The sequence below is a fragment of the Pseudonaja textilis genome, chromosome 3 (genome assembly GCF_049901715.1).
Source record: "Pseudonaja textilis isolate UNSWEBS1 chromosome 3, rPseTex1.2, whole genome shotgun sequence".
NCBI lineage: Eukaryota > Metazoa > Chordata > Lepidosauria > Squamata > Elapidae > Pseudonaja > Pseudonaja textilis.
In genome coordinates, this window is record NC_141992.1 from 103,274,851 (window position 1) to 103,288,675 (window position 13,825).

Genomic DNA, 13,825 nt, shown 5'->3' on the forward strand with positions numbered 1-13,825 from the left:
TTTCCCAGCTTAATTTAAGATGTTGCTTTTAACCTTTAAAACTTAAATTCCAACTATGTATGGGACCGCTTCATTCCTTATGAAACAATGTAGTTATTAGACTCTATATGGCAAGCTACTGTTATTTCCAATGCTGGATAATGGCTGACTGTATATTTCATACTTTGTGATGTTACTGTTTCATATTTTTAAAAAATGTTTGTAATTCTTGCAGGATGATTTTTTTTTATTTAAAAAAGTACATTTAAGGCAATTTGAGGAACTCACTCATGGGAACATTCGTATTTAATTGTTTTTGGAATACAAAATGAAATATTCAAAAACATTCACAGGAAAGAATGAAAGATACCATGTAATCAATGTAACAATCTACCACCAACCTATTTTCTCTCTATGATAGTCCTCAATTTACGACCACAAATGAGTCCAAAATTTGTTGCTAAATGAGACAATTGAATAGTAACCCCATTTTATGACCCTTTTTGCCATAATTGTTAAATGAATCACTGTACTTAAGTGAATCATGTGGTTGTTAAGCAAATGTGGCTTCCCCCATTGTCGAAAGCCAGTTGGGAAGGTTACAAATGTTGATCACATGACACAAGGTCAGTGCAACCATCATAAATACATGCCAGTTGCCAAGTGTCTGAATTTTGATCATGTGACCATGGGGAGGCTGCAGCGAAAGTGAAAACTGTATGTTACTTTTTTCAGTGCTGTTGAAACTTCAAGTAGTCACTAAACAAATGGTTGTAAGTCAAGGACTCCCTGCATTCCAAAGGAAAGGCCGCTACTGAAAGAGTGATGCCTTTTAATCCCCAATATTTCTCATTTGGGGGACATCAAACTCTCTTTTCAGGAATTCTGATCCTGCAAGCAAGAACTTGCACAGCGTTCTTTTTCTTACATACTGTATAGTACAACATATCATGCTTTCCATAACAACTCCTGTGTTAAAATTCAAGTAATAGTGAAATCTATTACATTTATCTTACTCAATAGTAAAATATGAACCAATCAATTAATCCCAACTTTCTCTCTGTCCATGAAGTGCATGCTGAATCTAGACAATATAGAGATGCAATATAATTCCCCTCGTGGTACATCAATATTAAATCTTGTCTTTTATCATTTTTGAAAAAAACAAACATGTTAAGATTTCATACAACTCACGGCATTATACATCAATGATTCATGACAACTAAGCTTATATAAAAAGTATCCATAACTCCTTTAAAATAAATTGAAATGACAGTAGGTAAGGGAAAATTTTGGCCAGTAAAGACAATCTACTCTCTAAAAACTTTATAGACACATCGAGTTTATTCTAGCAACGTTAACACCATGAAATATTAGTTGCACTGTCACAAGGAATGGTGGTATAATTTTCAGCATACTCTAGAGTCATCTAAAAATAGTAATAGAGAGAATACCAATTCAGTATATTGGAACACCAGGGTTGAAAAGAGATACAGAAAAAAATACTAGCTGAAAACCATATTAACAAAGTGATATTTTCATCTGTTGTGATGAAAATAATATTTTTATGTGCTGGTTGCCTGTATTCCTATTTTATCTCAAAAATCAAATCTATTTCTCTTACTCCCTAGGCAATTTAAATTGAACATCATAAATCTTAGCCAGAAATATTTGAAGGAAAATAAAATAGTGTGCTAAAAATAAATTTGCTAAAAACTAAACAGGTTAGAAATGGCCAGGTGCTTATCACCTAATTTTTGCTCATGGTCAGAATACTGCAAGTTAGAAGATGTTTTCAATTACCGAATGTAACCGTGTAGAAAACATATGTAAATAATGTATCTGCCCGAAATACTTCTGGGACCTGTACTGCACCCCACAATCCCAATTCCCCAGACCAGTTAAAGTGCTCAGAAATATAGTCAATCCTACCTTACAGTTTGCCGTTTTGAAAATCACCATTATGTCTATATGTTAGCATGCATATTGGTTGCAAAGGCAAGGGCACAAGACAGCAATGAACACAAATAGGAGCAGTAAGATAAAAATATGCATATATAAATAGGAGTTTGCTTTTGTATGTGCAGTACCTCAGATTATCCCGTGGCACATGGGTGGACAATTCACAAACTTCCCATTAACATTTTTGTAGAGACAAGATTTTAATAATTGTTTATTACAATTCCCTCTCCCAAACTTCCTATCTCCATATTTCAACAAATAATACTTCTGAATGATAAAATAAGCAGAAAAATGTCACAAACAGATTTTTTGGGGGGTGGGGGAAAAAACTACCAAACTCTTTATTAGTTTGCAGAATCAAATAGTTTCACTTTTTGTCAGGTCATATAGAAGTTACAATATGCAAATAACATACACAACTAGTTCCACTGCTCTTGGCAATAAGAATTTCAGACTGATTCCTCAATTCTCAGTATTCACTCAGTGGCTAATAATGCAATGGAATGAACCAGTATTAGGACAACACAAGTTTTCTCATCTCACCCCAACTATTAAACTTCAGAGAAAATAGGAGGAAATTTAAAGAAGTTGCATTTTCACTAACCATCTACTACAACTTTGAACCATGACAATTTCCATTCAGGACACAAATCAATTAAAGACTGACAAAGAGGAGATTCAAAAAAATAATAATCCCAGAAAATGAATTATGCTGGAGCTTAAAACCCCAAACCCAGATTAGGTTTGTTCAGAAAATATAGGACAGACTAATAGTAAAAGAAAATGCAACCTGGTAAGGGTCAGCTGTTGTTCTTCTTAGACTTACATATTTATTCAAGCTGCATTACATCCCATTAAGAGATACCCTTTACATTATATTATAGGAGACACATAATGAATGGCTCCTCAAGAAGGTCAGCCTTTAGCTCAGCAACCTTAAGGGCTTCAGGGGCTTGAATGCCAATGTTAGGTGCTTTGTCTAGGTTACTAGCTGCACAAATAAGATTTAACAAAGGATCTCCTTAGTCATCGTATACATATTGCTGAAGTCAAATAATCCTATTTCATTCAGCTTTTCACAGCATGTAGAGCACACACACTGAATTTCAGAGGCATAGGAATTCAGTTTTCTAAAATGCGCTTTTCTTTTATGCATCACTTTTCAATGTATATCAAGTGAGTTTACAATCATATTTGTTGTCACTTTCATTCATGTCAGACCTTTTCCTTATTTGATTGAGATCTGAGTTACTGACTGTTACATCCTCGTTGAAAAATGAGAAGAAAAAGGGAAAGAACAGGAGACAACACGCCACAACTGAGCATCTGACCCAAGAGCTGAAACTCAGCAACAGTTCACACTCTTGCTTTTTCCTCTGAGCTAAGGTGGAAGACAAATCTCTTTTTTCCAGGAAGAAAAACATTTGGAAGTTGAAATAAATAAGTACCGGATGTCACTGAACATTGTTCACTGAGCATCTGCTGTTTAAGATCACCCTTGATTGATGACAGCTATTTTTAATTGTTGCTTTTAAAATTTAAATGCCCCCTGAGACATGTTATAAGTGTATTAGCGCATGGCAGGAGGCCTGCGAGGTGGGAAACACAGAACGGGTATTTTCATGTCATTAACACTTGAAACCAAGAAATACAATGTAAAATAAGATAACCATGAGAAACAATAGTCAAAAAGGCTAATCCCCAATAGATCTTTGTATGTTTGCCTTGACAAAGGTTTTTCCTGGTCTTGGTATAAGCAGTATAAAAGGAGAAAAATATTTGTTTGAGTAGATTATAAATTACAATCATGTAGCCACTTCTGAACTCTTTTAAATTAATGTAAATTGTAGAAAAGGTGTTAAGATAAAAATGACACAAGAAATATTCTTCTTTGTTTTCCCTCTTATACATAGGCACAATATCACTTAAATCACATTCTATTTGCACCATTTAAAATATGGTTATTTTAAGAATTGCAATAGCAAAGGTGAAAATCTGTTCCTTTTCATTTAGATATATTTTTGGAATGAAATAGGCTTGCAGCGATATGCTTTAAAAGGAGGGTAAAAGATGCAAGGAAATAATTAAATTTCTTCTTACCTGTTTTTTCTTTAATTTCACACAAAACATTAAAAAGTGCAGGTTTCATTCTGTGACAGTTTAGAGCATGTTTTCTGCAAGGAAATCAGAAAGGATTAGGTTTGACGTGAGCCACAGAAAGGTGAATATCTTTAAAAATAGATTACAGGGGATTCCTTACACAAAAAAAGTATTAAAGGTTATAGCACAGTGGAAATTATGCCAAAGTGAAAAACAGTTTTCAATTTTATACTGAATAGGAGATCAGTTTGGTGATTCTAAATGCTACCAAATAGGGAACTATTTGACACTGCTGTTCCAGCAGCATTCATATAACCTATACTTGCTGGCCTGGCTATTAACTGATCAATGCCAGGAGCATGTAGAAGCCCTTCCAGTGTTTAATGATGATCTTATTCAACTACGTAGGGAACTTTTGTATGTTCTTCTTCCTTCCACACACACACCCATTCATCCATGTTTTACAATTCTTTGTGTTGAAGCAGCTCTACTGGAAAGGTTTGAAAGCCCTTTAAGGAAACCTGAAGTACAGAATAGCCATTTTTAAATAAAATAGTCCCAGAATGCAGAGTTATACTGCTAGAGAGAGAGGGAAACATCTAATAAGGCAGGATGGAAGTGGAAAAAAACAATTACTTTCATGTTCCTCATAACTTACTGGCTTCCTTAAAGGAGTAAAAACCATAGAGTTAAAATCTCCATAGAATTATTAGGCATAAAGTTAAAAAAAAATTCAATCAGGATAACAAATCATCACCATCACCACTACCATCATGTTGCTATTCTAGTATTCAAAAAAGAGAATTTATATGGGTCATTTCCTGCCCCACTTCCTTGTGCCAAAATGGGCCAGTTGTTTGTTTATCAGGTTGATTAGTTTCATGTCCCAGCAGATGCCCATTGAAGGAAAGAAACAATCTAACATTGCTGTAACAATTACTATTTCTTTGACAAGTAATCTCTTCTGAAGATGTGCTGCTATAATATGCAAGAAGTCTAATCTCATTGGGCATCAAAAAATGGGTTTGAGAATCAAAATTACATGTCATCAGAACATGAACATTTTGGTGCCTCGGGCAGAAAAATTGAAGACCCTTCCATTCCACTGATTAACATGGAGTACAATCCATTAGGCAGAACTCTTTTGCCAGAAGCCCATCACTTCTATGTGCGAGAGAGCATCCCACTGGTGTGTACACAATGTGTTGGAACTGCTTTCTTTCCATTCCTAACAGTACCCCAAATCCCTGACTCTGGCTCACAATTGGCACACTAGCACACAGTATATTTTGATTTCCCAAATATCAAAACTATTTTAAAAATAGTGCACGTAATACCACACACTTTAAAAAAATCTTTGATATTTCCAATCATGGGTTACGCAAAGCAGAAAAATAACAAAATACACATTTCCTTTTAAAAAACAGATCTGCTTTTTAAAAGTCTGTAAGCAAAACTGCATACACAGGTATATAAAGGGTAACAAGCAACAAAAACCATCTTTACATTTGGAATTGATTTTCAAGCACATTTAATAGTATCTATACACACTAAGTATTTAAACCAAACATCAACTCTTGCAACTTTTAGAAACACCTTTCCTTTGCTTTGTCTTATAGTAATATTGGGAAGCATCATACAGCAGAAGCTATTGTTCATCAAGTCCAAGGTTTCTAACAAAACAAGGTTATGAACCCTGCACTTCTTGGCCCGATGATGCTTTAAAGCTATGCTATATGCCTTATAGTAACAAGAGCCACTGAAATCTATTGAACTTACTTGTAAGTAATCACTTAAAGAATTCCACTGTTAGCTGGTGCTATCTATCAATACCATCTCAGTGAATATTAGGTGTTACAAAGCAAGTAAGCTATGCAATTTACCACTGACACATAAAATCTAACAATCTATCCCAGGTGATTGTGGAAAGGATTATAGACACAGAGTGCAAATAAAATGTTAAAAGCTTTTCTATGTAAGATTATTTTATTAATTATTGTCCTTTATTTCCAATTTTATGTCTCCTTTATTTTACGATTTTCTATCGTTAAAATTGTTTTTTTTAATTCATTTTAACTTTAAAGATTTGCAGAAATATTCTAGGAGAGTGCTATATAGTTATATATACTGATGTGTGTTTAAGAAGCTCCATTTTTAAAATGCACAGAGGCACTAAAAGTGTAACTCTATAGTATCTACAGTGAAGTTTTATAAAATAATTCTATGGGATTTTTTTTTTAAAAAAGTATGTGACTCTTTCTCAAAATTCAGTTTGAAAAGAAACAAACTAACATGGTGGCTTGTGAAAACAATTGCAATGCTAAAGATAAAAAGTATTGTACAAATGCTCAAATGCTTCAATGTGCACGTTAGTAACAGGCACTTACAACTTGCCTTAGATTATGACCTGCTGTTTCATATACATTCATGTGGTTTCATTATAAGCACATCCCGGAATGGATATCTAGTTGGGAAAGTAGCAACATTTACAGGCTGCATTCTACTATCTTCTAGGCTTCTTAAAAGGCTCAACTCCTTATGATAGAAATATATATTTATCCTTTTGAATAACACACATAGAAAAAAATGCAACATCAATACTTACTATCACATGAGGAAGGGAAATTATTCAGTTTGTACAAAGGGGCCACCAAAGGGAACAAGTATTAAACATTATTAAGCTCACTGGTTTTCAATGGGATTAAGTGTGATTAAGGTTTTTTGAACAGTACCTAAAGAGCTATAAGAAAGATCTTTCAACAGCGCTCTTCAAAAGATGTTGGTTTTTTGCTATTTCAAAAGTAGAAAACAAAACACCAGCCTTTTTTTATAGCCAGTCCCTTTGCATTTTTCTTTTAAACTATAAAAATCACCCAAAATATTTTTTGAATAATGGTTGATACCATAATCTATTTACCTCTTCTGTTAGATAGCAGATGCAGTCTGATATTTACACCCAAAGTTCAATCTCTGAAATATTACAGCTAAGAATATGACAAGATTTAACTTCTTTTTCGGATCAAATACAAATTAAGTTGACTATTTGAGACTTTCAGTTCATGAACTACTACAAACAAAAGCACATGGGAAGCTGTAGCTCCCAACTCAAATCATCCAGTCAAGTTAGCTGTTCAGCCTTGTCTAACTTAACTAAAGTCAGTCACAAGAATAACATCCATTCCTTGGAACCTGTTTTTCTCTTAAGTCCTAGTAAAAACGTAATTTTAGGCTAATACAGTCGTCTAGTGAAAATCTGATTTTTCTTTGGGATTACTTTCTTTCCCGAAGGCTAACAGAAAGAGCACAGAAAACCCAAGTATTTGTCTAGATCAGATCCTCGTGTTAAATACGCGTAAGTATCATCTTCGTCGTCGTCATCACTCAAGGACTCACCTGGCCTGCGCTTCATCCAAACTCTGATCGGTGATGGTCATGATCTGCTGTAAAATGTCCCCGATGTCTTGTTTTCTTCCCCCCTCGGTTTCAGTGCCGGCAGCTCCGTCCGGCATATGTTGGGACAGGCCCGGATGGCCAGCCATCCCCACTCCGGCGTGGGAATGCATCAACCTGGGCTGATCATCCATCCCCAAGGCAAGGCGCGGACGGGGCCCCTTCTTTTCCCCCCTTCTCGAGCTTTTTCGGGAGCGCGCTTCTTGGAAGAGAGGAATCAAGTGCTGGGCTCGCCTTCCTCCCTTGCCTTTCTTCTCTGGGTTTTCAAAAAAGAATATTATCCCTTAACGAACCTCAAACCTCCCGAGGGAGGGAGGGACGGAGGGGGGAAACAACACTCTCGGAATTCTTGTGAGGAGGCTATCGGCTCCAGCAGGCAAGGAAGCGGCGCACTGGAGCGGGATCAAGGCGAGAAGCCGGATCGGGCTCGCTTTTTGCTGTTCCTTTTTCTCCCGTCCCAGCCAGGGTCTCGCTTTTCGCTGTTGAGGTGGCCGACAGGGCAGCGTTGGAGGCGGTCGACGGTCGGCAAGCTACCACTTAACCCTTCCTCGAGCAAAAACCCGCCTCGATCTGAAAGCCGAAGGGAAGAGCCGGGCAAACTTTCCCTGCCCGCCCGCCCCGCTTGGGAGCCAGATGCTCTCCCCGAAAGGAGCTTCGCGCTGCGAAGAGCTGACGGCGAAAAGCACACACAACCCGGCGCCTCGGCCAAGGCAGTCAGCCTCCCTCCCCCTCAACTCGGCGTCTTGGCGAACTCCGGAGAGTCTCTTTCCAGCCTCCTGCTTTGTTTCAGGCTCAAGCTCAGGACTCCTGAAACTGACACAGAAAAGGCACAGCCAGGAAGGAAGGAAGGAGGGAGGGAGGGAGGGAGGAGGGAAAGGAGGAGAGCAGATGGGTGGTGCTGATGAGAGAGCCGAGAGGGCGCCTCGCCCTCCTGATTGGCCGCCGCTCGCCGCCGATAACTCCTCCCCGCTTTCGCCATCACCGATCCTCCCCCCCACCCCCGCGGGCGGCTGCCTGTCAGTCACCGGGTTCAGAGGTGCGCAGCGCTGGAGGCTCCAGGCCTTAAAGAGGCAAGCTGGAGTTGGAAGGGAAAAGGGGCTCCTGCCTCCGACTTAGTGGAGCAAGCAGCTGCCGGTTGATGGTAGTGCGTGCAGGAGAGGCCGTCTTCAGTCAAACGGCAGGTTTTCACTCGAAACCGGGAGTCTGATATAAAAGAAATGCAACTGAGTCATATTGAGCCTGGTAGTTGCTGTTGGAAGTAGCAGGCTTGAATAGAGCCTGCAGATCCTGCATACAATAATAAACTTCTAGTTAGTCATCAGTATTATTTTGGCTGGGACAATCATTTGTTGTTTCTTTTTGTTAAAACAAAACGAAGTGAAACTGGGAGCCACCCATCCTTCCCGATCTGCTGCAGATCGGCCAGAGATCCACGGTAGGTCAGATTTAACTCCTGCCCCATCTTTCCAATATTGTAGGCAGCCCAACTAATTCAGAAGGGAAGAAAATATCCTAGCCGGGCCACCCAATTCTATCTGCACACATTTAATTATGAGAGGCATGCTATTAATGAGCAATACTATAAAAGGCATTTGTAGATTAGAAGAAATGATAAAGATAACCAGCTGGTGATGTAGCGCTCAAAGTGGCATTAGAAAATAGTGCTCAGCTAACTGGGTTACTCATTTCTGCACATAATCAACCGTCAGAGATTCTCAACCTTTTTTTGGGGGGGTCATGGTTCCTTATTGAGCTGCTGGAACTTTGGGACCCTGCTCCCTCCCCCCATAGTTGCTGTTAGCTGGGAAAAGGATATTTTCTGGGGTGCCATTGGCTTCTGGTGATTGCCTGAACCTCTGCAGTTCTCTTGGCAAGATTTCATATGTGGCTTGCCATTGCCTGTTTCCTAGGGCTGAGTAAGAGTGACTGGCCCTGGGGCACTCAGCTGGCTTCATGCCCAGGTCAGGAGTACTTCCAGTTTCTAGCCTAGAAGTTTAACCACTACGCCAAACTGGCTGTTTTTTTCTACTGAGTTAAAATACCATTTATTAGAGATTTCATTAATTAAAATATTTATTATAAATTGAATTTTCAGCATATAAGATGCAGAAATTAGTACAGTAGAGATATGAGGTTTATGACAAATTGATCAACTTTGCAGTTAAGTCAGTGGTTTGTGATGGAAGAAATGGGCCTTTATAAGCTTTTTATATTTATTTATTTATTTATTCAACTTATATGCCTGCCTTCTCAATCAATGACTATGGGTGGCTTACAATTTTTAAAAAATATTACAGTCAAAATATTAAAAACATTTTAAAGCAATAAAAGCAGTAAAACCATCAAAAATACTAAAACATTCAATTAAATATACAAATTCAATATATTGTTGTTTATTGGTGGTTATTTTGTACTGCATTTTTGTGAGCTATCAGCTACCCAATGTTGTGTTTCGTGAGATGAGTGGCCATATAAAATAAATAGATAAAATGAAGGAGGGAGTTCTAACTACGTCAAGCTCCTGGAGAAAAGGAGAGACAAATACTGAATTCCTATCATTTTGCTCACTCCATGGGCTATTCCTAGATCCTGCCAGCCACAGTCACTCATTGCCAGCACTAGTCAAGGACAGCACTAGCTTATTATCAGTTGCCCTCTCGTGCTTCATCCTGCATCTCATCTCCATGCCAGGGACCCAGCAATAGGGCTATTCCTTTTAGCATCGGTTTAGCGCTTCTTCAGAAGAGCACTAGATCCATATTCAGAAATAATGAATGAATTAAAGATTATTACATACAGTCACTATGCACTCAGTTGAGGACAAGCCTAGCTGAATTTAGTGGATGTATAAACCTGCAGTGGATCCAAGAACATCTTCCTGGAATTAAGAAATGTGCATATAGATGATTATAGTTTGGGTTCCAAAGTGATTACTAGAGATGAGAGAGGTATCTGTTGGGATTGTGCAGAGTTTTTCAATCAAAAAGTCCTTTTCAAACATTTGCACATTCTGGGAAAAATGTGTTCCAGATCTAGTTCAAAACAATTTAGGTGGTTAACATAATCACTACTATCTAGATAAAAAAATAATATGAGCATTAGTATACCAGCATTTCTTTTTTCCTTAATTTCCCCCTTCCTACCATATTGCTGATTAAACCTGCAAAATGGTGGGATATAATAACTTATTATTATAATTCAATTAAACAATATCAGCAGATAGCCAGAATCTGCAAAGACAAAGTCAGGAAAGCAAAGGTTCAAAATGAACAAAAACTTGCATCCAAAGTCAAAGATAATAAAAAAAAGTTTCTTCTGACATATAAATAACAAGAAAAAAATCAAGGAACAGTTGGTCCACTAAAGACGAAGTAACAAGGAAGTAACAGGCAGGAGAGGGAAAGCATAGCTATTTAACTCATTCTTTACATTGGTCTTCACATAAAAAGAAACAATAGTCCATCCTACCAAAAACATAACTGTAAAGGACAGACAAGAAATAAAACTTAAAATAAGGGGGGGGGGGAATAGTAAGAGAACACCTCTCTGATCTTGAGCAATACAAATCACTGAGAGCTGATGGATTACATCCCAGAGTTTTAAAGGAGCTGGCAGATGTCATCATCTCAGAACCACTGTATCACATCTTTCAAAAATCCTGGAGCACCGGGGAACTACCAGAGGACTGAAAAGAGCTGATGTGGGTCCCATCTTCAAAAAAGGGGAAAAAACAGACCCAAGAAAATACAGACCAATCAGACTAACATCAATACCTGCGAAATTACTGGAAAAGATAATTTAAAACACAACAACAGATCAGCCAACATCTAGAAACAAGTAAAGTAATAACTAGCAGTCAGCATAAGTTTGTTAAAAACAGATCGTGCCAAACCAATCTTATTTCATTTTTCAACATAGTGACTAAATTAGTAGATGAGCAAAATACTGTAGACATAATACTGTGGACTTAGACTTCAGCAAGGCATTTGACAAAGTGGATCACAACCTACTTCTTGGTAAGCTAGAAAAAAGTGGGATAGATAGCATCACCATCAGATGGATTCGCAACTGGCTGACAAACCATACTCAACAAGTAGTCCTTAAGCAACAGACTTCTACATAGACTTCTGTAAAGCCTTTGATTCAGTGGTATATGACAAACCACGGTCATCTCCATCTTCAAAAAGGAAGACTCCAGCCTAGTTGAAAATTACAGACCAATCTCCTTATGCTGCGTCACCTGTAAAGTCATTGAATCAATTATTAACCAATCCATTATCCTCCACTTAGAGACAAACAACCTACTCTCCAATAAACAATTTGGTTTCAAAAAAAAACTATCCTCTAATCTGCAACTATTATACTACAAAAACATATGGACTACACAACTCGATCAGGGCAAAGCAATAGACTTCTACATAGATTTCTGTAAACCTTTGATTCAGTGGTACACAACAAACTACTATTAAAACTAAAATCTTATGGTATCTCTGGACACCTGCATAACTGGATAGAAGCATTCCTGTCAAACAGACGACAAATGGTCAAAATTGGGAGCGTCCTATCAAATTCTGTACCTGTCAACAGTGGTGTCCCCCAAGGCAGTGTTCTAGGACCAACTCTTTTCATACTCTACATAAATGACCTCTGTGATCATATTAAGAGCAACTGCGTTTTCTTCGCTGATGATGTAAATCTATTCAACAATACTACTACACTCCAAAAAGACCTTGACTATGTATCAGAATGGTCAAACAAATGGCAACTTCAAATCTCAACAAATAAATGCTCTGTCTTACATATTGGCAAAAAAAATCAAAAAATAAAATACAGGCTGAATAATCAAGACCTTGTTGAGGATCCAAACTCTATCAAGGACCTTGGAGTACTTGTCTCTAATGATCTAAGTGCCAGAGCCCATTGTAACTACATAGCCAAAAAGCAGGGGTGGGATCTGACCGGTGTAACTACATTTTGCCCAAATGCTATTACTCTTCTCATAATAGTACAAGCAATGCGAAGGTACAGGGATACAGCACTTTCCACACTTTCCTGTTTGCAATCTTTTAAGGCAGGGGTCGCCAACCTTTTTGACTTCAGGGACCACCAAACTCATAATTTTAAATCTCAGGGACCACTTATATGAATTTTGACTGATGGTGGCTTGCTGACATTGTTGGGAGAGAGAGAAATCTGATCTAACCCCCCCCCTCTCTCACATACACACACACACAAACACACAAATACACACACACGGGCGGGGGTGGGATTCAAATTTCTTCACTGGTTCTGTGGACTTGGCCTAATTTGTGGGTGTAGCTTGGTGGTCATGTGACTGGCTGAACATAGCTTGTATGTAAATATTATAAATATTGATGTAAATATTGATGTTTTTTTATAAAAAAGAGAAACTTTTACCCAAAATTAGGCAAAGGAGACAGGCAGATTGAGTTGCTCACAGAATCATAGATTCTTTCAGTGATCTATCTTTCTGCCATTGGCTACCTGAGTCTGTCACATAAAATTTGCTAGCAAGAAAACTCACAAAATTAACTCACAACACACTGTGTATGTAAATATTGATTTTTTTTATTAAAAAAGAGCAACTTTTACCCCAAATCAAGCAAAGCAGGCAGGCAGACTGAGTTGCTCACAGAATCACAGATTCACTCAGAGATCTATCTTTCTGCCATCCGCTACCTGAGTCTGCAACTGAATAATTAAACCTTCAGTCCTAAGGAAGGTTCGGCTCTGCTTAAAAGCAGAGCTGAAGATCTAAAGATTAGCCAGAAAGCAAGAAACCCAATAGTTTCCCACTTTCTAGCTAATCTAAATCACACAGCAGAACCGCTGATGGTCAGGAAAAAAAAAAGGAAAAATAGCAACTTAGCGGGCAAGTTTGCCAAATAAGGAATGAGTGGGCGGGGAGGGTTCCCGTGGGCCATGTGGACGGCACAGCCTTGTGTTCCCATGCAGCCTGGATTAATTGCTTTGGGGGGTGCTCTGGGGGTGAATATTTCTCTGCAGACCACCAAAACTTTCTCACAGACCACCAGTGGGCCGTGGACCACCAGTTGATGACCACTGTTTTAAGGTAAACAACCAACCTGTCCTCTATCATTCTTATACAGGCTAGTACTCTGGCCATCCTTTCACCAGACTAATGTCCTTAGTTAATAAGATAGCCCCTCCCTCAGCAGTACTTCAGGTGGATTAATTCTCTTTGTTCCAGACCTTCCCAAAATGCCCTAATTTTTCGTCACCATTACATAAACTTTCCATGCAGAAGGAAGAGAACTGGAAACTCTGTCTGCTAGAGTGCTAGGAGATGGAC

The 13,825-nt window shown here is 38.3% G+C and overlaps 1 protein-coding gene across 4 annotated transcripts in view; it reads right to left on the reverse strand.

Annotated features, from left to right (window-relative positions):
- Positions 1-8,394, reverse strand: part of PBX1 (PBX homeobox 1) — a 163,250-nt gene extending 154,856 nt beyond the window's left edge. For all 4 annotated transcript variants that reach the window (XM_026703419.2, XM_026703420.2, XM_026703418.2 and 1 more), the window contains exons 1-2: positions 7,435-8,394; positions 4,042-4,115 (exon numbers count right to left, since the gene is read on the reverse strand). In XM_026703419.2, the coding sequence (XP_026559204.1) occupies positions 4,042-4,115; positions 7,435-7,625 (265 nt within the window). In that variant the 5' untranslated portion in view covers positions 7,626-8,394. The remainder of the gene's footprint in view (positions 1-4,041; positions 4,116-7,434) is intronic.
- Between the last annotated feature and the right edge of the window lie 5,431 nt (positions 8,395-13,825).